Source organism: Symphalangus syndactylus, chromosome 14 (genome assembly GCF_028878055.3).
Source record: "Symphalangus syndactylus isolate Jambi chromosome 14, NHGRI_mSymSyn1-v2.1_pri, whole genome shotgun sequence".
NCBI lineage: Eukaryota > Metazoa > Chordata > Mammalia > Primates > Hylobatidae > Symphalangus > Symphalangus syndactylus.
The window spans coordinates 75,047,723-75,074,773 of record NC_072436.2 but is presented as its reverse complement, the minus strand read 5'-3'; the positions used below and the strand labels follow the sequence as shown (position 1 = coordinate 75,074,773).

General features: G+C 41.9%; 1 protein-coding gene across 6 annotated transcripts in view; it reads right to left on the bottom strand.

Annotated features, from left to right (window-relative positions):
- Window positions 1–27,051, bottom strand: part of SPRED2 (sprouty related EVH1 domain containing 2) — a 122,835-nt gene that overhangs the window by 37,836 nt on the left and 57,948 nt on the right. The window contains exon 1 of one of the 6 annotated variants that reach the window (XM_055240721.2): window positions 17,578–17,853. The exons of the other annotated variants lie outside the window; for them this stretch is intronic. Within the exon in view, the coding sequence (XP_055096696.1) occupies window positions 17,578–17,594 (17 nt within the window). The 5' untranslated portion in view covers window positions 17,595–17,853. Of the gene's footprint in view, window positions 1–17,577; window positions 17,854–27,051 lie in introns of those variants that run through there. 6 annotated transcript variants of the gene reach the window in all.

Here is a 27,051-nt window from a genome sequence, read left to right as displayed (position 1 = left end):
AGATTGCGCCACTGCACTCCAGCCTGGGCGACACAGCGAGACTCCGTCTCAAAAAAAAAAACAAAAAAACAAAAAAAAACCATGTTTTTACTTTTTTTGTGTTGCAGCTGTGTGCTGTTCTGTTTCTTTGAGGTGATTAAGTAAACATGAAAAAGAGAAGTTTGCATTACTTATGTTAGTGCCATAAACTTATTTCCAAAAAGTACCCATTTATTAGAGAATTTAAAAATACCATACCCTTCTGTGTCCAGACTACAAGGCTGTTAACTCTGGCCTTTGCTTGCATTCTGAGGCCTCCTCCTTCCTGCCTCAATGCCTCCTATCAAGTGCCTTCTCCAGGGTATAGACTTCTCTGTGATAGGATTGGGGGAAGCGGAGGCTCAGGGGCAGAAGCCCCCTTTGTCTCCTCCGGCAACAGCCCCGACAGCCAGCATTAACTGAGGCATCTGGCTATTTAAAACAAGGCAGGGGGATAAAGTGTTGGACTAAAAGCTGCAAAGGATGTCTGGATAATCCAGCTGCATGGCTGCGTGCCAACTGCTTCCTATCCATGGTGTATTTACGTTAACTCAGGCACTTCACCCCACCCAGCACAGAAATGACAATGAACTCCACTACCAAAAAGGTATAAAGGAGGAAAACTCTCTTCCCACCTTCCCTCCCCCTCTTTCTGGAAAGAATTAAACAACATCTGTTTAAAACAGATGTAAGGTTTGTTAGTGGGGGTGGGGATGGGGCAGGAAGGGCAAGGGCAGATTAGTTTTAAAAATTTGCACAAGGAAACTGCTGCTGGTATGCCTTAGAAAAAAATGTCAAAACATGCTATCTTTGTCAAAAATAACATTTTAAAAGAATGCTTCTGAAATTAACAACTGCTGTAATGGTGTGGATCTAGTGAAGCTCCAGCCAAGGGTCCAAACCCCAACTGAATGGAGCCTGAGCGTCTGAACTTGAGCTGAATAGCCCCAACCATGTTATTACAAATGGTGTTGGACGACCAGCCCTCAATACCATATTCTTTAGGTGTGTTATGAGCAAAATCAGCTGGACTGAGGATCTTCCATTTAAATGTGGTTTCTTTAAGGAAAAAGCTTTGTGTTCCCAACATGTGGACTTTTTGTAAAAACAGGGCTTCCTGTCCCGGGATCACTCAATATGCAAAAGAGGCAGGTGACATTGTAAGGCAGGATAGGAAGGCAGAGAAAAAAACGCTTTCAAAACTGGATTAGCATCTCCACAGAAAAGTTTTAGACCTCAGCCTTTATCTTCTAAGTGTTCTCCAGTTTCAAAGCAGGCCCTGTCTGGGCCACGTTACAGACGTAAACCAAGGAACTGTAGGCGAGGCAGCACTGGGTCTCACAGAGAATGTGTGCTCCAGGGCCAGGCAGCCCTGAAGTCCCCAGCCCTCTCAGGAGCTGAAGAAACCTCTTTTTGAGCTTCAGTTTCCTCCTTTGCAAAATGAATAGGGGATCTACTCTGCTGGCTGAAAGTAGTGTTACAGGTAGTGTCAGATCCAGAAGTTTGGTAAGTTGTAACCATCATCATTTTTGCTGAAAGCCTACCTCAATGACAAAAACAGGTCCTTGAAATACCAGCTTCCCTGGCCACTGAGGAGTGGGTTTCGACTGCCTGCCCTTTCCAGCTATCAGAGAGTGGAGGGGCAGGGAAGCTGTCAGGCTCTTGACAGTAGGAGGAAATTTGACATGGACCTCCAGCAATTGTCAAGAGAAGTTAGGTTTATAAAGACCAGGTTTAGTTGTCCACTGCAGGCATACCTGTAGAGGAAAATAATGCCGTCTGCCATCTGTGAGCTGGCCATCTCCTCCTGCCCCTCCCCATCGGTTTCTTTCAGGGATGGAGACTGGGACTTTTACCTTCCCCATAAATACTTCCCATAGCCAGCCCTTATCTGATTACAGGCTCCTTTATCTCTCCATTATGCTCAACATTAGATTCACTTCCTCCCAGCCTCTTCTCCACTTCACCAGACCTTGAGAGGGATTAGCCAAGAACCCAGCCTCTCCAGTCCAACTCCCAGACGCCAGCTGAGCCAAATATAACACCAACTTCTTGCAGGGAGCCAGGCACACTCACTTTATTTTAATCACATCCCCCGCCCCCAGTCTTCCTCGTGCTTATAGATTTATAAAGGCTCTTTGATTTCATCGAATTATATGTTTAAAATATTATATATGTGTGTATGAAGTATATGTGAATATAAAATACATATGACTAGTGATCTTTTTAAAAAGAATCAACAAAATGCTTCAGTAGAATTAAATGTGTTGAGAAGCTGATGGTACTGGTCATACTTTCTATTTGTTAAGTCGGGTGGTGGTTTTGTGGGTGTTCGTCTTAAGTATCAACTACTCAAGAATTTTTTAAAAGTGGATTGCCCTGGTTTTGGAAGTTTATATATTCTGAACTTTATGGGCAAGGAAAGTTAACATAACGTAATTTTATGCATGGTGGTAACATGATTTTCTGCTCTGTACAAGCCCCTGAAGGTAGAACACTTGCTCTACACACTATAATGTCCCAGAAAATTAGGTCTTTGTGTTAACCACCAAAATATGTACTGTTTGTGTGGTTGGCTTAGGCCATTATAGAAAACGCAGTGTTAACCAAAGCTCATTAATGCCCACAGTAGAAAGACTCGATCGCAAAGATGCCAGATCTGGCAGTAGTTAATTCTGGCAAAGGCCATCAGCTCTTCTCTCAAACATGGATGAGCAGGCACTGTGAGGCAGAGAAGAGATTTTCTGATCATTAAACATTTGTTTCATAAAGAGAACCAGTTTGTATGATGTAAGAATTAGAGAAGGTGAAAAGTGGGCTAAGATCACTTAACAAAAGGCTTCTCCACAGTTACTTAACATCAGTGAAATCAGCCAACAAACACACTCAATGGAGAGTACTTTTGAAACTGCCCTACTCCAGTATCTGCTAGTAAAAGAACCCATGTACTTAAACAGGGACTAACACTTTCCTGTGAGCTCACAGTGCCAGGGCACTATGCTCTGACTATGTTTATCAAGAGGAGAAAACAGGCTCTTCCGTCCAGCCTTCACTGTGTCCCTGCTTTTCTGAGGTGCTGTAGCTAATCTTGCTCATGCAGAGTAACCCCTACCCTTAGAGGACTACAACATAGCTTTGGTTTTTTTTTTTTTTTTTTTTTTTTTCCGAGACGGAGTCTCGCTCTGTCACCCAGGCTGGAGTGCAGTGGCGCAATCTTGGCTCACTGCAAGCTCCGCCTCCCGGGTTCACGCCATTCTCCTGCCTCAGCCTCTCCGAGTAGCTGGGACTACAGGCGCCCGCCACCACACCCGGCTAATTTTTTGTATTTTTAGTAGAGACTGGGTTTCACCGTGGTCTCGATCTCCTGACCTCGTGATCCACCCGCCTCGGCCTCCCAAAGTGCTGGGATTACAAGCGTGAGCCACCGCGCCCAGCCACATAGCTTTGGTTTTTTGTTGTTTTGTTTTTGAGACGGAGTTTCACCCTTGTCGTCCAGGGTGGAGTGCAGTGGCGCGATCTCAGCTCACTGCAACCTCTGCCTCCCAGATTTGAGCGATTCTCCTGCCTCAGCCTCTGGAGTAGCTGGGATTACAGGCGTGCTCCACCACACCCAGCTAATTTTTGTATTTTTAGTTGAGACGGGGTTTTAGCATGTTGACCAGGCTGGTCTCAAACTCCTGGCCTCAAATGATCCACCTGCCTCAGCATCCCAAAGTGCTGGGATTACAGGCGTGAGCCACCAGGCCCAGCCAGCTTTGATTTTTAAAAATATGTTATCTTCATTATCAATTTATGTATTTTTTAAATGGTATGGAATGAGTTTTAGGAATGGAACCCTTACACAAAACATGGTCCCTAAACGGTGTGTGTAGGAGGTGGTGGTGGTAGTCTTTGCTTTACAATGACTGGGGATATAACCTTTATCCAGGAACCAATTAGGCTAAAAGCCAGGGGTCCTGCTTATGTGCAGGAGCCTCAGAGAGGGTATAAATAGGTTTTCCTTCACTCTGTTGGGCTCAGAATCTATGAGTAAAGCCAGTAAGTACTGCTGTCCTGCAAGGTCACTAGCACCCTCTGTGCCCAAGTTCTACCCTCTCCCAAAGAGGGAGGTAAGGGGCATGTCTCCCCTCATGCCTTGGATAAGCCGAGCATCTTTGTTGTTCATGCTACCTAGCTACACTGAAGCATATAAATAAACCTCTCACCCACACACTATTTTCCAGTGCACATATTAAAAGAGGCCATTTCCTCCATTATCATGGAAGACACTGGTCAGCATATAAATAATTATTGAACTTAATAATTTATCAATCATTCTTCAGAACCAGTATTAACAAGTCAAAGTTTGCTAGACTTGGACCTCTAGTATTTTAGTTTTCCTATTGAAATTTTAATACATAAATACTCCTTTAAAAATAAGCTGTATATCCCTATTTTTATAAGTGAGCAATTTTGGTTCAAAATATATGCCCATACCTTGTTTAACATACAGTGCTGATTTAGCATTCTATGTGCCTCTATACTTTCCTTTAAACCTCAGCTTAAAGGAAAATATTATAGATTTAATATTTAGATAATATAGATTTAACTTATCACTGATGTTAAATCCTAATTTAAATATAAATATTTCCCCATCTCTGAGTGCTACCTTACACCTCCAGGTCACCAGAGCCAGAGCAGCACGTATACTGCACATTCTGGCACATTATCTTGCACCTGCCTTGCAGACATCCTTGGGAGTGGAATGGATGCTCTGCCCAGCTGTCCCTAGTCAAGGGTACAAGGCAGTGTGCCATGCACCAGTCTGGCCTCCTTTCTTTCCTGCTGTGTCCTGTGACCCACAAGGGCCAAAAAAAAGGGAAATGAAGCAAAGACACAAAGGAACAAAGATCAGGGCTGGAAGTTAAACACGTAAGCTTTACAGAGGCTTAGGAGCCTTTGAGGAAGTAGTTGGGAAAATACCCGCAGGCAATTAGGGATCCTCTGATATCCCCCCGAGCCTGGGAGCCCTGAGTGACAGTTCTGGTAAGCTTGAAAAACCTACTGTGGCAGATGGAAGTTGGAGCTTCTAGTGCCCCCATCATCTTCTCAGAGAAAGCCTCAATTTTAGGGGCAAATCTACATGGACTGTAAATAGAAGGTAGTGATACCCATGGCATTAGCAATGCCCAGGCACACTGGAAGTTACCTCATAAAATGCTGGTTTTCTGGTTTCCATTTCAGCAAGGTTGACAAAGTTACATTAGACTCATTCCATTGTACTGTGTTTAAATGCAATTTTAAATTTCACCTCTAAGTGTTTATCTCCTGTAGCTTGAACACGTATAAATCCTGCACAGGAAAAGAGTGATTTGGCTGGATTCTATCTACAGTGCTCTCACGAAAAAAAAAAAAAAAAATCTTAATAAAAACTTTTTGATTTTATCAATACTATCAAAAATGTCTTAAGGATACCACTATATTTGTTGTTTTTTTTTTTTTTTTAAAAATCTTTCCAGCATTTTAATTCAGTATTCAAATTTATAAACCACAAGAATACTAAATGTATATACAAGATGACTGACCACGTGTAATGGGACACAATAAAGATAAAGGTTAAGGTTGTTCAACCTAAAACCCTAACATGGGGCAGTTTTAAACATGGGCAACGAAGTGTTTGCTGAAGTAAATCTTAGCTTCGGCACACAGGCAGCCAATTTTAGAAGTAATGTCTAAGACAGATTTTTAAAAAATGGCTCCTGGGCAATTTTCTCTTGTCAATATGGTCTTCTTGTGCAAGTACCTCTTGAGGTGAGTAATGCACCTGGCCCAGGAGAAGGAAAGCCCAACAGAGGGCTGAGGTCAGGCCTGGGGAGACTGGCAGGACAGGCATGGTAGTTTAGTAATTAGATTATAATCAGCGAAGAATGGAACAACTTTTTCTTGAAGTTTGAAAACTCTTTGCTCTAATCCTTACTAATAGCAGAAATCCTAATTTTCTCATCCTGGGGGACCAGGGAACTGGAGACTCCTGGGCATATGCCTCTTAAATCCTTGGTGGGTTTCCTAGTCAACCAGTTAGGGGCCTCTGTATCAGTCACATATCTGTGCACCAGATAAATCACCTTAAAGAAGGCTCTACAATTAATTTAGGAAATTATGGGAAGATTTTACTGTGAAAGATTGTTGACATTCAAGGCATGGGTTGGAGGTAGTTCTGAGTTTTTTCCAAAAACCACGAAAACATGAATGGCTCTGACATGAGTAAACTACTTTAAAAAATAAAATTTACGGCCAGGTGTGGTGGCTCACGTTTGTAATCCTAGCACTTTGAGGGGATGAGGCAGGTGGATCACCCGAGGTCAGGAGTTTGAGACTAGCCTGGCCAACATGGAGAAAGCTTGTCTCCATCAAAAATACAAAAAAGTAGCTGGGTATGGTGGTGGACACCTGTAAACCCAGCTACTCAGGAGGCTGAGGCAGAAGAATCGCTTGAACCTACGGGGCAGAGGTTGCAGTGAGCCGAGATCACGCCACTTCACTGCAGCCTGGGCAAAAGAGTGAAACTCCGTTTCAAAAAAAAAAAAAAAAAAGTACTTCACTCCAACCAAAAAAGAATGAATGAAATGGTCTGTCCTAAAGGTCTGAATTTCAGGGTGATTACATGGCATGAAGTGGGGCTGAGGGAGTACTGGGAGGTGAGAGGCCAAAGTCTGAATCTAGGTTTATGATTTTGCTTTTACTGTCTGTCTGCTTTACTGAGCCTGACTTCTGGAGTTCATAATTAATCAAGATCAAAAGATTACCATCTTAAAGCAAACAAAATAACCCACCCCTGAAGAATCATTTCTTCTACTTTTTATTCCAGAAGCAGTAATTTTCTGACTTTCCCTCTGTTTTACACACCCTTTCAAAAATGGTATTGGTGATATTTGTGATCCACATTTAAACCCCAAAGGCCAGCTAATGGAAATGTCAGATTACTAAACAAAATTAACTCTCACCACATTAAAGTGTACATGTAATAGAAAAATTGGTACTTCAAAAAACAAACGGCAAAGGGGAGTTGTTTAAAGTTAATAATCTCCAATTTAGGGCTTTAAATTGCAGCCCTTGAACTCCTATGCCTGACTTTCTCAGAATACTTTTGCTTTCTTTCACATTATTGGAGAAAACAAAGGAAGGGAGTACTTAATAACCCACCCATTGAAATGTCTAGGAGGAAATGCCATGATATTTGCAACCTACTTTGAAATGCATTTAAAAAAACATAGAATCATGGATGGAGATAGATGGATAGAGATGTGTATGATAAAACAACAACAGCAAAATGCTAATTGCAGACTTGAGGTGGTAGGCATATGGATGTTGAGCATACACTTATTTCAACTTTTCTGAACACTTGAAAATCATAAATGTCAGGAGAGTGAGAGAATTTGTAGTGTTATGGTTGATTTCTAAATGGAAATCAACACTAAATCTGTAAGATGCTGATAATGGTACTAAACAGAATCTGACTACTTTTCTTTCTGCTATTTAGAATGCAGTTCCCTCTTCTTCTTTTTTTATTTTTTTTTTTGTACCTGCTATCTACTACCTGCCCTCCACCCCAAAGAAAACCTAATAAGAAGGTCAGGAAATGACTTTACCAAACTGTTAATACCAAATTCTAAACCTACAAAATCCTTTACAAGCCAGCCCTTAATAAGACCTGTTCTCTGGCCGGGCGCAGTGGCTCACGCCTGTTATCCCAGCACTTTGGGAGGTCGAGGCAGGCAGATCACCTGAGGTCAGAGGTTCCAGACCAACCTGGCCAACATGGTGAAACCCCGTCTCTACTAAAAAAATACAAAAATTAGCTGGATGTGATGGCAGGCACCTGTAATCCCAGCTACTCGGGAGGCTGAAGCAGGAGAATTGCTTGAACCCGAGAGGTGGAGTTAGAAGTGAGCTAAGATCACGCTACTGCACTCCAGCCTGGGCCACAGAATGAGTCTCTGTCTCAAAAAACAAAACAAAACAAAACAAAACAAAACAAAAAACCTGTTCTCAAACGAAAGAAGGTGATAATTTAACCCACAGAGGAGGGAGGAAAATCAGCAGATCATGCTAGCAATAAGCTGACAGGATATTTAAGAGCCTGTTTATATTCCCACAGGTCCACTGGAAATGGATGCCCTCTCAGACGGCAAGAATTACTAATGCATTTAGTTCCTTTTTTTCTAGGATTCTGCCACCTCCCTCATTAGAGATGGAAAGCTAAACACACAGATAAACAAACAACACACAGTCAAGGCACCTGTTCTCCCTGAAGCATGCTAGACGGCTTCACTTCCCTCCTGGAGGGTGGAATAGAGGTCCGCCCGAAGGCAGAGTTCAGGTCTTCACATTAGTTCCACCTCTTAAGCTATTAATACAAAGAACTGTGGAAACCATCTATGCTAGAATCCTCTCTCACGTGGAAAAATTAAAATCCAGACTGCAGAAGGGACTTGTTCAAGGTCACTGACATTAGGGACAGATAAAGGACTAAGATCAGTCTCTGTGACAACCCCCTGATCACACTTTTGAAAGGAGCTCGTGTGGTGGCAGAAGTGCCCATATTCGAGTTAGGTGTTCTGGAGGATAAGTTATTCCTTATCTTGGTCCCTTGAAATTTACTGGTTAGGCAACTGATTGTGAAAGAAATTCTAAGGAGAAATGAAGAGGTAACACTGGCAACACAGCTACATGAAAAAAATCACAGAGCTAGAGGGTGTTCCTACTCATCCTGCTAAAGTTTCACACCAACAGAGGTAATTCCTTTTTGGATCTGTTGTGATGAGTGCCATAAGTCAGGACAAGTGACCTAACCTGACTTAACCTCCATTACACATCTTCTCACAACTGGGTGAGGCACCCCAAACTCTATTACTGAGCTTCAGTTTCCTTATGTGTAAAATGAGGGGTAGAGACCACAAATGACTTCTGAGACTCTTTCAACTTTGGTCCCTTTTCACACTTTGAGTTTTAAAAAAACGGCCTTAAAGTCCTTTAGTTGTGGCAGAGGGCTTAGCAAACTTAAGCCACTAAAATATCCTACAAAAGCAGATCAGAAAACTTTCAGCAGTAAAATGCAACTGAGAGTATATTTTGAGTAGAGAAAAAACTTGAAACCACAAAGACCTGAAACCATGATAGACTAACAGATATGTTCTCAGTGCCAGTGTTATGACACAATTATGAAGTTTCCAGGAGCGAAACTGGTTTATTCAAGTATTTTGAAAAAGCAAGAAAATGATGAAAATTGAGTTTTAATAAGTTTAATAAGATCCTCTGGGGGAAAATAAAAGGTACAACCTAGTCATCTAGCTGGGTTTACGCATCCACAAATGTGAGATTCTCTTTAGCCACATGGAAGAAAAACCCCAAGACATATTTATGGAACAAATGCAGGCCAAGAAGAGAAGAGAGATCTGCCCTTTTTCTCCCAAACAGTTGATTCTATCTGCCTTATCAGTTGACTCAACATGAACTCCCCAGCCCCAATCTTTACTACATTCAGAGTGAAAAGGAGAAATTCAGTTAGGAAAAGGTAACAAAGCAATTGTTTAGCTTAAAAATAGGGAAAGACATTTCTTATAGACCTCTGCTAAAGCAGCTCAGTGCACATCAAGTTGCAACTTAGGTTTAAGTGCTTCAATGTGACAAATAATTTCTGGTCCAAAAGTAAGTCAGTTGTTTGAAATTGGAATGTATCTTCCCTACAGAAAAAACATAAAATGGTGGGCAACCGGGTTCCCAATCCAGCCCATGAAAGCCTATCAACGTGGAAAAATATTCCCAAATGTTTCAACTGTTTACTGACAGTCTCCTTGACAAGAAGCCTCTTTCCCCACTGCCAGCAGGAAAGGCCAGTTCCTCTCAGCTCTTGCTGGGTTTTGGCCAAGGGCTTTCCTATCTGGGGGTGGGGTGAGGGAGAAAAGGTAAGGAGGAGGAATTCTTCTTAAACTTCTGATTTAGGCTTCATTTTGGGGATCCTCAGAATGTGACACCACTGAATCTTGAATGGCTCTAAAAGGATCCATACTGATGTTATTTTACAAATCCCAACTTAAGTGTTACTGGGGAAATTCTTTCCTTTTAGGGTCACAATGACTGTTGGTGAGCAATTAAGGCAAGTGTCAGGCTCATAGGATATAATCATGATGCAGTGGATTCTTGACTAGTTGACTACACGGAGGGACAGGATTTGTCCTACAAGCGCAATTTCCTTCCGAGTTATAACAGAGCCATCCACTCAGTACACATATTTCCCATGTTACTTTCCTGATATAAAAGAACTAGGCAGCAAGGATAATGTAAAGGCCAACTAGCTACCAAGCTTCCTCACAGTTTTAACACATTAGTCTTAAAATATTTTTTCATTTATAAGGGAGTAGTGTAGTTTGAAGTACTTGATTCAGAAAGAACCTCCAGGAAATACTAGAGCTATCTCCACCTCCCAAAATCAACTAGCTTGTGGAGGCACTAGAAGGCATTTTATTTCAAGACTCATGATTCTCACAGATAACTGAAATCCCGTGTGGCTAAGCTGCTGAAGTTGGGCTTTCCTGGCCATCACCAACATGTTTGCAGCAGGGAGCCCAACCAAGCTTTAAGTCATGCAGTCTGTGGTGGTTAAAGACCAGTGCCGGCTGGGCGCAGTGACTCACGCTTGTAATCCCAGCACTGTGGGAGGCTGATGCGGGTGGATCATGAGGTCAGGAGATCCAGACCATCCTGGCTAACACGGTGAAGCCCCGTCTCTACCAAAAATACAGAAAATTGGGCCGGGTGCGGTGGCTCACGCCTGTAATCCCAGCACTTTGGGAGGCCGAGGCGGGTGGATCACCTGAGGTCAGGAGTTTGAGACCAGCCTGGCAAACATGGTGAAACCCCGTCTCTACTAAAAATACAAAAATCAGCCTGGTGTGGTGCTGTGTGCCTGTAGTTCCAGCTACTTGGGAGCCTGGGGCAGGAGAATCGCTAGAACCCCGGAGGCGGAGGTTGCAGTGAGCTGAGGTCACGTCACTGCACTCCAGCCTGGGCGACAGAGCGAGACTCCATCTCAGAAAAAACAACAACAAAAAACAAAGACCACTGCCCAAGACAGTACAACCAAGTGGCTACTGCTAACTTCTTCCACCAGAGAGCTTTACTGACAGGTGGAAGGGCCCTCGACTTAATGTCGGTCAAAAGGAACAACTCTTGGCTCATTTCACTCACTGGTGTGCTTCAGCCACTTCCCAGGACTTACTTCACACAGTTTCATTCTCTAGGAAAGTCACAGTCACTGAAAGCATCCTGGATATGCCATCCCCTGAAAACTGCTGCACACCCAGCAGTGAGTTGCTGGTATATACGGAAGCTCTTGTGTTAACTTTTTCTTGTGTGTTTACATATAGGGAATTGACCTTAACACTTGTGGTCCATACATACAATGGAATTATTCAGCCTTAACAAAGAAGGAAACATTGTCATATGCTATAACATGGCTGAATCTTGAGGATATTGTGCTAAGTGAAACGTCAGTCACAAAAAGAAATACTGCATGATTTGTTCCGCTTACACCAGCTATCCAAATGTGACTAGTCAAAGTCCTAGAAACAGAAAGGAGGACAGTGGTTACCAGAGGCGGGGGGCTGGGGAGGGGAGTGAGTTGTTTAATTGGGAAAGAGTTTCAGTTTTGGATGATGAAAATGTTCTAGAGATCTGTTATACAAACTTGGATATAGTTAACACTACTGTACTGTACACTTAAAAATGGCTAAGATGATATATGCTATGTTATGTGTTTTTTACCACAATAAAAAAAGATAATCTGTGAAACAAAGAGAGGCTACTTGAAATAGGTAAAGAACCCCAAATTTAGAAATGTTGGGTTTAGCTTAGGAACATTTCTGCAGTCCTTAAGAAGTAAACATTCACTTTGGGAGGCCAAGGCAGGAGGACTGCTTAAGTCCAGGAGTTTGAGACCAGCCTGTGCAACAATGTGAGACCTCATCTCTATTTTTATTAAAAAATTCTTTTAAAAGAAAAAAGGAGTAAACATTAACACTATTTAAAAATTTAAGTTTCCCCTAATTACAAAAGTAACATATGTCCCCATTATGCAAACTACATACATCACAACCCTCCCTTAAAAAACATTCTTCTATACTATGAGGAGCAATTAACAAATATGCAAGACCTTCTCAAGGAAACTATAAAAGGAAGATCTTATGCTTCAAATGTAAGTGTAAATGTTGGCTTTGCTTTGTTCCTTGGGGTACCAGGTAAATCATATATAAGAAAAACACAAACATTTCCTTTGATATTGGTTTTACTGAGACAAAAATGGCTTTTCTTACAAAATCATTTCAAAGAAGAACAGAAGAAAGTTAAACAAAATAGATTTTCCCTGAATTGTTAGCTCTGACAAATTCCTCTAATCCTTAGGCAGTTCTACTCTAATAGAACACTTACAATGTCTACAACACCAGCAATAGAATACACCAAAATATTTTTCATGATTAGTCTCTTTTCATCTCTTCTATTCTAACCTCAGTTGTAAAGATTAAACACACAGATTATTAAACACACACACATAATCACAAGAATTTCCTGACAGTTCCATTTCTTCTACATAGGGGTTAAGCGATGTTTTTTAATATTACTCAAAGCAGGAAAAAAGGGGCTGTTTTATTTTTCTTTGGAACAGGTTCCAGCCAGATTTTGCACATTGCAGTTCTCTGGCGACGTGATGAGAACACATGCCCACCCACAGACACTAATTTTGCTCTTCACCCTTCCCAAGCAGCCTTTATGACACATGCTGTCTGTGCTTCATTTAATGGAATTCAAGAGGCCCAGTCAAACAGCAGAGTCCCACAGGGCCAGGGCAACAACAGGCAACCCATCTCCTCCACTGGATGGGTACACGGAACATGTGTTTAAAAGAAAACAACAACAAAAAAAGCCAAATCTAGCTTGGACATCTCTAATCTGAAGAATCTTTACAAATGAATGAATTAAGTCATCTCTTCGATTGAAATCAGGAAAGAGATAGTAATCTTGCTGTAGTTCTTATACACTGAACTCTATGAAGATGATGCAGCTAACTGTCTGAGCTGCTCTCAGATGTGCAGCAAAGAAGGTATCACTCTCATCCCAAGCTAAAAGCTCTTTCTAAGAGGGCTGAAGTGCCAGCCTGCTTCTGCAGCACTTGCTTTGTCTATGGTTATCGTCTGTTTTTGTTTGTTTGTTTGTTTGTTTGAGATGGAGTCTGGCTCTGTCGCCCAGGCTGGAGTGCAGTGGCACGATCTGGGCTCACTGCAAGCTCTGCCTCCCAGGTTCATGCCATTCTCCTGCCTCAGCCTCCCCAGTAGCTGCAACTACAGGCACCCGACACCATGCCCGGCTAATTTTTTTGTATTTTTAGTAGAGATGGGATTTCACTGTGTTAGCCAGGATGGTCTCGATCTCCTGACCTCGTGATCCGCCCGCCTCATCCTCCCAAAGTGCTGGGGTTACAGGCGTGAGCCACTGCACCCAGCCATCACCTGTTATGAAGAAACCTTGGCAAATAAGAATCCAACTGGGTTGGGAGGCCAAGGTGGGTGGATAACCTGAGGTCAGGGGTTCGAGACCAGCCTGGCCATCACGGTGAAACCCATCTCTACCAAAAATACAAAATTAGCCAGGCATGGTGGTGCATGTCTGTAATCCTAGCTACTTGGGAGGCTGAGGCAGGAGAATCGCTTGAACCAGGGAGGTGGAGGTTGCAGTGAGCCAAGATCGTGCCATTGCACTCCAGCCTGGGCAACAAGAGTGAAACTCCACTTCAAAAAAAAAAAAAGAAAACAAAAGAAAAGAAAAGAAAGAAAAGGGCCAGGCGCCGTGGCTCATGCCTGTAATCCCAGCACTTTGGGAGGCCGAGGCAGGTGAGCAGGCCAGCCTGCTTCTGCAGCACTTGCTTTCTCTATGGTCATCATGGTTTTTTTTTTTTTTTTGAAAGGTTTGAGACCAGCCTGACCAACGTGGAGAAAACCCGTCTCTACTAAAAATACAAAATTAGCCGGGTGTGGTGGCACATGCCTGTAATCCCAGTTACTCGGAGGCTGAGGCAGGAGAATCGCTTGATGTTGGGAGGCGTAGGTTGCAGTGAGCTGAGATTGTGCCACTGCACTCCACCCTGGGCAATAACAGCAAAACTCCGTCTCAAAAAAAAAAAAAGAAATTCCAACTGGGAATGCACACGGTTTCCACAACTATGCCACATATAGCTCAAGACAATCCAGGTGCAGTTGATGCAACAAGCTGTCAGCAAACATATACCCGGAAGAATGTTCAGGGTTCACAGAAGTCCATGCTGGTTTGATAAGAGGGTGATCATTCATCCCATTTATACATTTAGGAGTTTATGTCGTTAGAAGGCTGATCCACACTTGTCTCTGGCTTTTCTGAGCTACACAGGAATGTTGCTATTTCTAGATAATGATATAAGATTTACCTACAAGTGTTATTAATCCCACCCAGTACGGCAGAATGACCATAAACTCCAGATGTGGGGAGGACAATATCACAGCAGACAGTGAGCAATGGACAGCAGGCGATAAGACAGGCCAAGCCTCCTGAGGCAGTGATCATCATGACCATGCATCCATAAACCACACATCTGGACAGCAAGGACAGACTGCAGACTCCGTAACAAACAGGTCTCCCTCTACATACAAATAAGGATGTTTAGATGTTGGTAGGTGATCTATACTAATTTTAAATAAACCTGTTTTTATAAAATGTTTACTGAATTCATAATAGCTCTGAGTCTTTAGAATGTAATTTTAGTTAAGGGCTAAAAATCTGCAAGCCAGCAAAGATTGGGAAAAACTGTTCCACTAAAATACCTTGGACACTCTTAACCTTTCAGGATTCAAATGCTCTCCCTGACTCTCACTCTCCCCAAGAAAAAGGAAGAACAAAAATCTTTTGTCCAAGGTTATATCACTCTACTTGGCTCAGAAAACATGGTCACCAAAACTATCAAATGGATTTTTGAGTAGAGCAGTTCTTTCTTGATTTCCATCCAAGCAGAATTAGGTTTTGAAGAACCAAAAAGGAATAGCTCAAAGTTGCTTATACACAATAGCAATGAGTGGCTCTGGATTGTAGACTCCAGTAAATCTATGAATAAAAGAAAACCCAGGGAGGAATTCATCTCCAGTAACAATGAATCCCCACTAGGGCGGGAATTAAGAGAAGAACCAGACTGGGCTCAGATCTGAAGCACTTTTAAATGTAACACTTCCCAGCACATTGCTCTGAACATAGGCAGCGTCTCACTCAATATCTATTGATTGCTTCCAAGTTGAATGATATGAGAACTTTGGAACTGGCCATAGCTCAGTATTCCTTTTCCCTCAAAAGGGAAAGAAGGCATCTAAAAACCACGTGGTTCCTTTGGACTGATGGTTCACAGTGCTTAACAGCAAAGGGGCCTCTAAGGCGTCGCAGCCACAACCCTAGGAGTGATTATCGTCGTCCAGTTTCAATGGTCAGTATACCCTCTGTGTAGTATAACCAAAGCTAACAGAATATGGTGCTCTGGAAAGAATGTGGACAGGACCTGAGCGAGTCCCAACTATACAAATCACAGAAAAACAAGACATTTTCACAGAAAGTGTCACTAAATCAAGAACTTTAAAAGAAATGTTCTTTTATTCCTGACTATAATCATTTACCATAGGCCTCAAGGGAAAAAAAAAAATGGTATCATGAAACCTAATATTTCCGTGAAAGCACAGAAAATTAGCTATTCTGTCTTTAAAATAAAACAAAATTAATTTATATTTTTCTAATGAATTTGATAAAGTGAACCCTAAGTTGACTGTGGCATTCACCAAAACTATAAGAAAAAACCCCGTTTACTATAAGATGGCAAAATATGGGTCTTAGTTCAAGCTAACACTTTTAAAGTAGCCTTTCTTTCACAACTTAAAAAATGTTGTTAATAAAAAATGGCCCTCACTTTGAATCTGAAGTATTTTTTAATGTCATCAAGTGCTATTATTAAATAAGTACTATATATGCATGTATACACATATAAAAATAAGCACTACAGATGTGGGCAGGAAAATTCTTAGCAAAACCCCCACATATTTCAAATACTGTTCTTCCTCATCATTGTCCTCTACCATAATTAGCCCGTTACAGCATAACAGGTGGCTTTCATTTATAGAATGCAAAATTAATGAAATTTGGAGATGGTCTTGTCTCCAAAAACAAATTGGCCATTCTATAAAAAGTACACCCCTTAATCTACAAAACAAACAGAAACAAACTCCCTTCATGCTGGCTTTCCAAATTATAGGAATTTCTGAATGTAGTTAAGTAAGTAAATTGAACGCATTTACTGACAGCTTAAAATTCATACACTTCAAGGAAAACAAGTCATTATTATGGGCTTTATAAGAAAGGGGAAGAGAAACAAAGATTGCCTATTTTTCCAGCTTGGTAACCCCAGATCTGTTTAATGCTCTCTGAGTGATAACAGGATTTACTGCTATACACTGGGCTGCTCCACAAATGCTAAATCTTAGGCAAATTTGTGGGCAGTTGTGTTACAGGTCCTGACCTAGCCATTCTGGACAGACAGACCAGGAAAGCATAAATAGTACTGCTATAAACTAACTATAGCATCTGTCCCTAACAAGCAAGACTCACAAAGTATTTTTTTTAAAACATGAGGAGACACTGAATAGACTGTCAACACACATAGGAATGTTTAATACACTCAAATAAATAAGATATGTGCTTTAACTAGTCAGACATTGTTTAAATTTAGTGGGTGAAGAAAGAGAGAGGGTCAGACAGGCAGACACAGCCTCCCAATTATGCAGAACGATCCTTCAGATCATGTGAATGCTATAATTAAATGTTGCTACCAAATCCCCACTACCCTTTCTCCCACCTAGAAAAAGTTAGTGCATGAATTCAGTATGAGCAAATTGTGATTTATAAAAAAAACAAAACAAATAGAAAAACCCACCCTATTCACTCAGTAGGGGAATAAAGCTTTCTTGCATTAAGTCACGCATCTTGGGGGTAGGAAAAAAGCACAGTACTGAAAGAAATCCAACGTTAACACAATAGTCGTTGTTAGACCACCTCCTTCAGCTCACCTCTGCTTATTCATTTTTTTTAAAGCTCTACACTACCCACCCAGGAGGTATACCATCTCTGCAAGCTGTTTCCTAGGCAGCATCTTTTAGATTCAGGACTTAATAATAAACAACAAAAACAACAACAAAAACAAAAACATTTCTATCAGAATATCTAAGGAGAAATTTGTTTTCAGAAAGAGGGATGAGAGGGTAAGAACCCTGTGTCTATCAACAGGCCAGAGGTTACCTATCTGTCCTTGCACGTGGGCACACACAAATACAAACACATACACACTGTGGTCCTCTACAACTAGGATAATTTTTCTCCTTTAAAAAGAATGCTAAAAGCAGGCACCAGAAAGGTTAAGCATAAGAGAACAATGAAAAAATAAAGTTCATGTAAACAGTAAGCACGTACCTGCCAGGCGATGCCATTTCCTCTACATTGTGGAGCCCGAGTGCTGGGTATTAGCATTATTGCTACTATAAAGCTTCCGATAAAAATGGATCGTCTCTTGCTGACCTGAGAACCAGCTGGCTGCCTGAGAAGTGGTTTCCCCCATATATGATTCAGTCTCCTTGACAAATATACTGCATTGTACTGGATGAGTCATCCGAGGGTTAGTCCGCATTTTATAGGCCTGTTGTGTCATTACTCACATTCAACATCCTGCTTCTCAAAAGTGGAAACTGGAAGCCTGACAGCTGACAGATGCGTTTTCCAATTAAAATATTGTTTAAAAAATTCCTGTAAGTTATGATTATCAATCATTGATGAGAGGATGAGATGCCCAAGAAGCAAATGGCACAGTTCAATATCTGAGATTACATTCTGGAGAACCACAAGTGCAAATTCTTCACCTGCCCCCAGCCCCAAACCAAAGAATTTTGTCGAAAGTTGAGAGCAAGGATCCCTCCCTCTCTTTAAAGTTATCAGCTGAATTCGTGTAGGCATGGACTTGTTGATTCTTGTGCTGTGAGGTTACCCAGCTGCAGAAGCTATGTAAAAAGTACACATCAAAATTTTGGTCCTGGATTAATTTCATAGGTGGGATAGTGGCATTGTGTTTATAAAATGTCTACTTTTTTTTTTTTTTTTTTTTTTTTTTTTGAGACAAGAGTCTCGCTTTGTCACCCAGGCTGGAGTGCAGTGGCACGATCTCAGCTCACTGCAAGCTCCGCCTCCCAGGTTCATGTCATTCTCCTGCCTCAGCCTCCCCAGTAGCTGGGACCACAGGCACCAGCCACCACACCCGGCTAATTTTTTGTATTTTTAGTAGAGACAGGGTTTCACTGTGCTGGCCAGGATGGTCTCGATCTCCTGACCTCATGATCCACCCGCCTCGGCCTCCCAAAGTGCTGGGATCACAGGCGTGAGCCACAGTGCCCGGCCTAAAATGTCTACTTTTTTAGAGAGGCATGTTGAAGTATGTTAGGGGTAAAATGATACAATATCTGGGGTTTGTTGTGAATATTTTAGCAAAAAATAAATAAGGGAGGGGGTAAAGAAATGTGGCAAAATCTTGATAAATGGTTGCATCTGTGTAGTGGCGTACGTATATGCAGGCTGACCGTATTTCTCTTCTTTGAAGTGTCTTTGAAAATTTTCATAATAAAATGTTTTTAAAAATAAAAAAAAATTTTTTTTCAGTCCCTACAATCTAATTTATACCTAAACAAGGCACTTTTCTAGTTAGGTATAGAGCTACCACACATGTGAGTGGAGGGAACCATTTATACAGTGAGGCCCTGTGGGTGTGGGAGCTGAACTTGAAGTTGTTTCTGCCTTCCAGCTGGGAGGTATGATACATGTGTCCTACGGCTGTTGTGAGTGTTGCATCAACCTCCTGAACAAATGCCTAGTGCCTTCTCCTCCCAGGGCGATCTGGTGATCGTTTCCTTATGCATTCTCTGAGGACACAAGCCCTGGCTTCGTGGCTCAGTGTTAACATTATGAAGGACAGGTGACTATATCCAGCTTCCTTATAAGGTTTTGGAAATGCTCCATGAGAGGTTATGTAAGTCACATCCATACTCTTTTAAATCAACGGGTCCTTTGGTAATGTGGCACAGTGTTTGCTTGACTCACTTAATGTTCAAATTGGGTGTCTTAAACCATCTGGAGGAGGAAGAGCTTTGATTTAGTGGCTGACAAAAAAATCCAGATATGGAAGCTCCAATGTATGTGAAATAAAACCACTGTTGAAACTGGCTGTCACTTTAAAAACTATCCACATTGATGCGCTGTGAAAACATGACAAGTCACCACAGGAAACAAAATAGAGGAGTCACTAAAGCCCAGAGCTCCTGCATGGCCCCCTTAGTCCTGAAACTTAAAAATGGAAGCATGTTTCAGGCTGAGGTTCCCACCTCAGCAAACAGCTGACTCTAATTCTTAAAGGACCCTGTCTAATAGGACTTCAAACTGGCTCCAAAATGGTTGGGACGGTCCCATCCAACATCAAATTACAACCTCACTAATCCAGACTGATTAGGATTGTGCGTGGGCCTGAATTGAAGACTTCTTTGGCTTTGACAATTCTTTCCTTATGAGGACTGCAGGCTGCAGCCTTAGAATGGTTCCTTGAAATTTTATAACCTTTCACATACTTGGAAAGCATAATTTACCTTAATGCAACAGGAAGAAATGGGGGAAATTAATAAACTTCTAGTCTAATTTGAGTTTCTATAGTATTTTGGAGAATTAAGTTCAGTTCATTGAAGAATTTTGTAATTCAGATTTCAGTAATGAAAATACAAAAATAATAGCAATAATAATGTGTGCATACACGCACAAACAATGAGAATAAGGCAAAGATAGTAAAATGGTAACAAATGGGGAAATGATAGGGGAGTCCTTCATACTGTTCTTGCAACATTTCTGTAATTATGAACTGTTTCAAAATAAACTTAAACATTCACAAACACACAGGAATGAATATATATAACCCCTATTCCTAAAAAAATAAAAAAAGAGATCATTGGGTGCAGTGGCTCATGCCCGTAATCCCAACACTTTGGGAGGCTGAGGTGGGAGGATTGCTTGAGGCTGGAGACCAGCCTGGGCAACAAAGTGAGACCCTGTCTCTACAAAAAATACAAAAAGTAGCTGGGCATAGTGGTGCATGCCTGTGGTCCCAGCTACACAGAAAGCTGAGGCAGGAGGATAGCCTGAACCTGGGAGGCTGAAGCTGCAGTAAGCTATGTTTGCGCCACTGCACTCCAGCCTGGGTGATGGAGCAAAAGACCATGTCTCAAAAAAAAAAAAAAAAAATTTATGTATTTAATAATCACCACAGTTACTGTTGCTGACATGCCCACCCATTTGAAAAATCTTGGACCATAAAGAAATTTACCAAAGTGTTAACACTGGGAAATGCCTCTGGGTTTGGGTTTCTCAAAGAATATTCCTTATAAACATTTTTATAAGGGGAGACACATACACATACACACACACACACACACATTTTGGGAAAACATCATACTATATCCTTGAGAATATTGTTCAAGTTTTTCTAGGCTTGCATTTTCCAAACTTATTTGGCCACAGAATCCCCACCCCTACCCCAACCTCCACTACCATCCCAATGAGCCTGAAGAAGGAACTTTGGTGGTGATAGCATATGCGATACTTTTCCCCGATCTTTTACTTTTACTCTAAGTTTTCTTCAGAACACATTTTACTCGTTGTAACAACAAAGGCATCAGAACATGGTTCCTGCCGTCTTTAACAGACATTTCTGTTTGGTCGACTTGCATGCTAACGATACCATTATTTGGAAAACAACTTAATTATGCAATTTCTAGTCTCCCCTGACCATACTAGTGTGGTCTGTGCCACCAGCAGCTGAGGAGCCTGCACCTGTGTGCAATGGCTTGGCAGCTCATGCCAGTGCTGGGCCTGGGTGAGGCCATTCCAAGGAGTAGTATAGCTTGCTGCAGGCCTGGCTCCACCTCACTATTTTCAGAGCACAGGGTCTCAGAACCTGGAAACCAGCCTGGATATATATGTCTTCTGCCTCTGAGCTCACCAGGCCTTCATGTATTCATTTCCTAGCACTGATCCTTGGCAGGTAAGAAGCAAAATTAGCTCAAACTATAAAGCAAAACTAGCTATATATGTATATAACTTAAGTCCAAATACTGGCTAATGTCAGGATCTAAAAGCAAATGTGGATATCAGTGATGCAGGTACTGTAGGCTGACTGTATTGTATAGTGGTATAAAGCATGAGTTTGGAGTGAAATTTTCTTGGTTCAAAATTCAGCCTTGCCCACACTTAATGTTATTTAACTTCTCTAAGCCTCTGCTTCCTTACCTGTAAAATGGGTACAATACTATTAACAATCTTACAGAATTGTTTTGAATGGTAAAAATATGACCATTTGCAACAAGTAGTTAGCATAGAGCCTGGCCACATAGAGAACACTCATCAATTTATGTGAACAATAATGACAATGATATTAGTAAATTTTATGAATTTAGACTCTCAGAGGTAGGCAAATTATGGCCAGCCACACATTCGAGTGTTTATATGTTGTCTATGGCTGCTTGAGAGCTACAAAGGCAGGCCTGAGCAGCTGTGACAGAAACCATATGGTCCCCAAAGCTGAAAATATTTACCATCTAACTTTCATAGAGAAAGTTCGTTGACCCCTGGTGATCAACATTTGGGTGAATAAAGAACCAGATCTTTTTCCTATAGAAATGTTGGTTGTTGGTCCCTTATTTTCCTCAATGTCCCAATTTAGAATCAGATACAAGAGTGTTATTTATGGTGATTTGGTCCACAGGAGCTGTAGTTCACACTTTCCTTATAATGCAAACACATACACAGCTTTCTGTCTTGTGGCGGGAGGGGAAATCTACAGTGCCTGAGGTTGCCTGTTGGTCTTTCCATCTCCCCTCTTTCCTGACCAGCCCACTCAGAAACGACCTCCCCTATTTCAGAGTCCAGTGACTCCAGCTGAAGTGTATGAGTCCACAGCCATCCTCCCCTCCCCCCAAGTCACATTTGTGCATTATGTAGAAACCACACATGTCCCCAGAGGTTGAAGCAAGAGGTGAAAGATGATCTGGAAGAGGCATGCAGGAAACTAAGCAAACAGAAATGAAGGATGCTTTCAAGGGGGCTGAATAGCCACACACAGGATTAACAAGGCAGTGAGGGCCGTCAGAAATGAGGGCTACAGCCACACTGTTGCTGCCCGTAAGAGCTCAGTAAGGAGAATGAGGGCCAACCGAGAAAAATGAAGAACATGCCTCCAAATCAGGTCCCAAGACATATGCCTACATCCAATCATAATGCATATTTTCTTTGGCAGGAAAACTTGTTTATTTGGGGGAAATGAATCCACAGCATTAATGGATAATGCAGGTGAAGGAACTCCTGGGACTGGTCTCTGGGAGGGGAAATTTGCACAAAAGAAACCATTCTAACTGCCTTCAGTTATGTTCTCTTGAAAAAATAAGTCTCAGCCAGCTGTTTGAATAGATTAAACTGGGGTGTACTTAGATATACACGGTGTCTTTCTGGTGGTCACTTGCTGCCTTACTGGAAAATATCAACATCTTTGAGAAGTCAATCCAATAGAGAAATGCCTATGTTAAATACTGACGAGAATGATGAGGGCCAGTCAAGGAGGCAGGGGAGGCAGATGATTTCTATTGTTACCTAGTAGAGCGAGACTTCGGTACACACAGTGACAAATCTTACTTGAAGCTAAGTCAGTTTTCAGCTATGTTTCTTAAAGTGTAACGGGCTGGCAGGAGGGGTAAAATAAAGCTCTCTCCAAAGCTCAGGGTTAATTTGGGGATGTTCAGCTTGGCCAGAGCCAGAGCCAGAAGACCTGGCTCTTGCAGATGAAATGCATATGGGCTATTATGCCAAGTAGATTGAAAAAAAAAAAAAAAAAAAAAAAAAAAAAAAAAAGAGGCTCAACCGGCGGGCGCGGTGGCTTACGCCTGTAATCCCAGCACTTTGGGAGGCCAGGGGGCGGGCAGGCAGATCATTTGAGTTCAGGAGTTTGAAACCAGCTTGGCTAACATGGTGAAAGCCCGTCTCTACTAAAATTATCCGGGTGTGGTGGACGCCTGTAATCCCAGCTACTTGGGAGGCTGAGGCAGGAGAATCGTTTGAGCCCGGGAAGCAGAGGTTGCAGTGAACAGAGATCGCACCACTGCACTCCTGCCTGGAAGACAGAGTGAGACTCTGTCTCAAAAAAAAAAAAAAAAAAAAAAAGAAAAAAAAAAGGCTCTATAATGTAAGGATCTTTCAGAGCTAGGACTGTGGTTTCAGCCCAGGTTTCTTTAGGGAAAGGCAAAAGGAACTCACATTCTCCCAAAGCCCACTCTGTGTGGGGTGCTCCATAGGGTTCTATTATCACATCCATAAATTCTGTTCCTGCACTGTGTGGAGGGAAAATAGGGGCTGGATTAGTAGGCAGGCTTTGTCTAGATAGTCTGAGTTTCTCCTGCACAGTATGTTACACAAATGCAGCAGGACCGATGAGGGAGGAAGAATCCAAAATACATTAGAAATATGGGAAAGTCACTCTGGGAAAGTACGGGAAGAGCCGGGGGCTTGATTAGCAATGAAAAGGGAATGGTTGCGGCATTCAGGGTGCTGATTATGTGGCTGATGGGAGGCCAGGTGTCTGAGAGGAGACCAGTCTCCCCTTCAAGTCTGGCAAAAGAGTGTTGAGGACCAACAAGGACAAGGCCTGGCTTCGGACCTGGTTGCAAACAGACCAAGTCTAGATCTAGAGGTGGAATTTGAAGTTCAAGGGATTGCGTTAACTCAAGTCCTGGAAATGAGATAAAGGGAGTTAAGGAGTGACCATTTAATGTATTTAGCACCTGACAGGCTGAACAATGAGGTCTGAGCTTGAAATCAGCTTAAAGTTGAATGACCTATTCCTTAAGGTGCACTTGCACCAAGAGGATCATTAATGGGACTAAGCATGCTAGACCCAAATCTGCCACTCAGGCCAGCTCAACCCATTCTGCTGTTTCCCTACCTCTAAGCCAGAATTAGACCTGAAGCTGCTCTGTATAATTCTAAGAATAGTCTTAAGCGGAGAAATCTATTACTCACCTTGATGCTGGCCACAAAAAACTTATCCAAGACAGCTTCCTAGCTAAGTAAAGCTTTCACATGGAAGCTCTCTGTTTGTCAGATGCCTATACAGCTGTGGACATGGAAATGTCTTCTAAGAACTTTCAACAATACTTTTTAATCATTCTCCTAGGTAAACAGCCCATAATTAATGGAGTTAGAAATCTTGCAAGTTTATTCTACTGAGAGGCAGTAGCTTTGGCCTGGCTTTACCACTAGTTATACAACCTGAGGTAGAGTCACTTAACTTCTTTGTGCTTCAAATTCCTTGTCTAGAAAATGCAGGGTTTAAACTAGTTTAGTACTTGAAGCTCCAACACAGCGAAATGAGAAAACTGCCTAATAATAAAAGCACCCCATAAAGAAGAGGGGAGTGGAAAGAAAGCTGGGCACTGTTGGTGGATCAAGACCAATGGATTGGGAGGAAAGCTATGTCCCTGATGCTGGATCTAAGAGACCACACCAAACTCACACACCAGTCCAAAAGGATGTGGATCTTACCCCAAAGCTAGAACTCACTTTTCCTTACAAACAAACATTAGTCAACAGCAGCAGCTAATGTCAATATTAGCTATGGTTATATAATATGCAAACACTGAGTTTTAGAATTACACTGGACTTTTATCCCAAACAAAGACCCAAGATGGGGAGAGAGAGTCTATAGCACAACCTCTTCTGTCTTCATGGCAATTGGTGCCACAATTACAGCATTTTGTTATGACTTGCATGTCATCTTTGCCACTGGACTTGAGATTCTCTAGGTCTTTTCTTTTTCATTTTTCCTTTTGCAGCTCCGCATTTGGCACATGGTAAACCCACGGTAGACTGGGTTTCTTCATTCATTCAACAAACACAGATTATCCTTTATTGGCTTCTACAGGGGGTAGAGATAAGGATTACATGAGGGGAGGAAATGACAATAGCAAACTTCTGTGATGTGTATTTTTTTCTTCATTACAAAAAATGATAAATTCACTACAGAAAATTTAGCAAATGCAAAGAAAAACATTCACCTGAAATACATCTAGCCAGGGGAATGTAAGAGTCTTACAGGCATCCACAGTATGTGAGGCACGTTTGCTAACTTAACGTACTTTTCGCCACTGAGATCCATTTAAAAAATTACTGGAAAATAACATTCCCCTGTTTTTCTATTTATTCATTCCTGATAAAAACAAGAGATTGTGCACAGGGCTTAGCAAGATTTTATTTTCTTCTGCTTTCGTTCAGTTTCCCAGAGGGGCAAATAAATAATTTATGGGGTTCACACCTTATGAACCTTAGACATTAACTACAGAACTAGAAGAGCTGCCTGGAATTCTAAACTGGACCTCAGAAATACGTAGGTCCAGACCAAGCACACTTGATGGAAGAGAAAATTACAGCTGTTGATCAAGTTCCTTGTACAAATTTAATTGCAGGAGCCAGAACTGGGCCTGATTCTAAATTCATTGTTCTAAATTCTAAATTCATTTTTCGTTACTAAGATTCTAAATTCAGATTCTAAACTCTTTGTTCCTAAGAATTAGCTACCTAACTAAAACCAATCCCAAAACTCTGTCACAGTTAACTTTGTGGTTTCTCATGATTCCAGAATAAGAAAAGTAGATGATCACATCTAGGATATTTACCTGGATGAGAATTCTCAGGTGACAGGTTAAATAAATCACCAGCAGGGCAGCCAAAGTTACTAAATACTTGAAAATTCTTTCTGGCTCTGCCACAAACATTTTAGCTCTATCAGAAATTTTAAAAATAGGCCAGTGAAGGTGAGTCAGGGCTCACTGATTAATAGATGGGAAACTATCAGATAAAGCTTACAGACGACTGACTTGGGGCCCAACTTCCTGCCCATGGCTTACCTGCATTCTGCATAGGGTAGGCATGTGTGAAGAGCACCCAACTTGTTTCGAGTATCTCCTCCTCTCAGGTATCCCCAAGAGTGAGCCTAATACAGCTTGCTGGGAGAGGGGAGAGAAGCAGGTATCCAAAGCACCTCACCAAGAAAAGAAGCTTGCTGTATCTGGCAGCTGAGTGTTTTACAGGGGAGTCTCATAGGTGCACAGTTACCCTTCACAATTGAATAACGCACACTCAGCAAGAGCCTGAGAAAATTTAGAGAGTAGAGGCCCTTCCTCTGAAGAACACGTACCCTGGAGTTGGCTGAGATTTGGGGGCCCCTGTCCACGTGCCTTGCCACCCCTGATGTGCCTCGAGCATTTAAAGTTGCAGCACATACTCATTTGTCAACATGGCTCTTAAATGCCAGCCAATGACTTCAACTGGTACTCCATCACAGGAACATTAACTCTTCCCAGCACTGGAGGAAGAGGCGAAGGCTTGTATGCCGGTCTCAGGTAGCTGTGACCACATGTGATTTCCACTGTGTGTATAGCCCTATTCAAAAGGGACAGAGATCTGCAGGAGAGATAACAAGTCCCTGATCGAATCTCAACTGACCAGCACTCATCCTCAGAACAGTACTCACAGTAGTCCTCATTCAAGGAAGAAAAGGGCCAAAGGAGGAGGGCTTACCCATGCTCTTCATTTAGCTGCCATTAAAAGGACAGCTCTCAAGTTTCATTAAAGTAAATGTCAGCTGGCTAAGGCGAAACAGTAGGGGGAATGGACAATCAATGTGGGCTCTACCTATTTTGTAGGTAAAAACCTAATAGTAATGCACAACCCGGAATAAAATAGAGAAGGTACATTTGTGGCAGAGCCGAGAATAGATCCCAAGTGTCCTTGAATTTCATTTTTCAGAACACTTTTAAA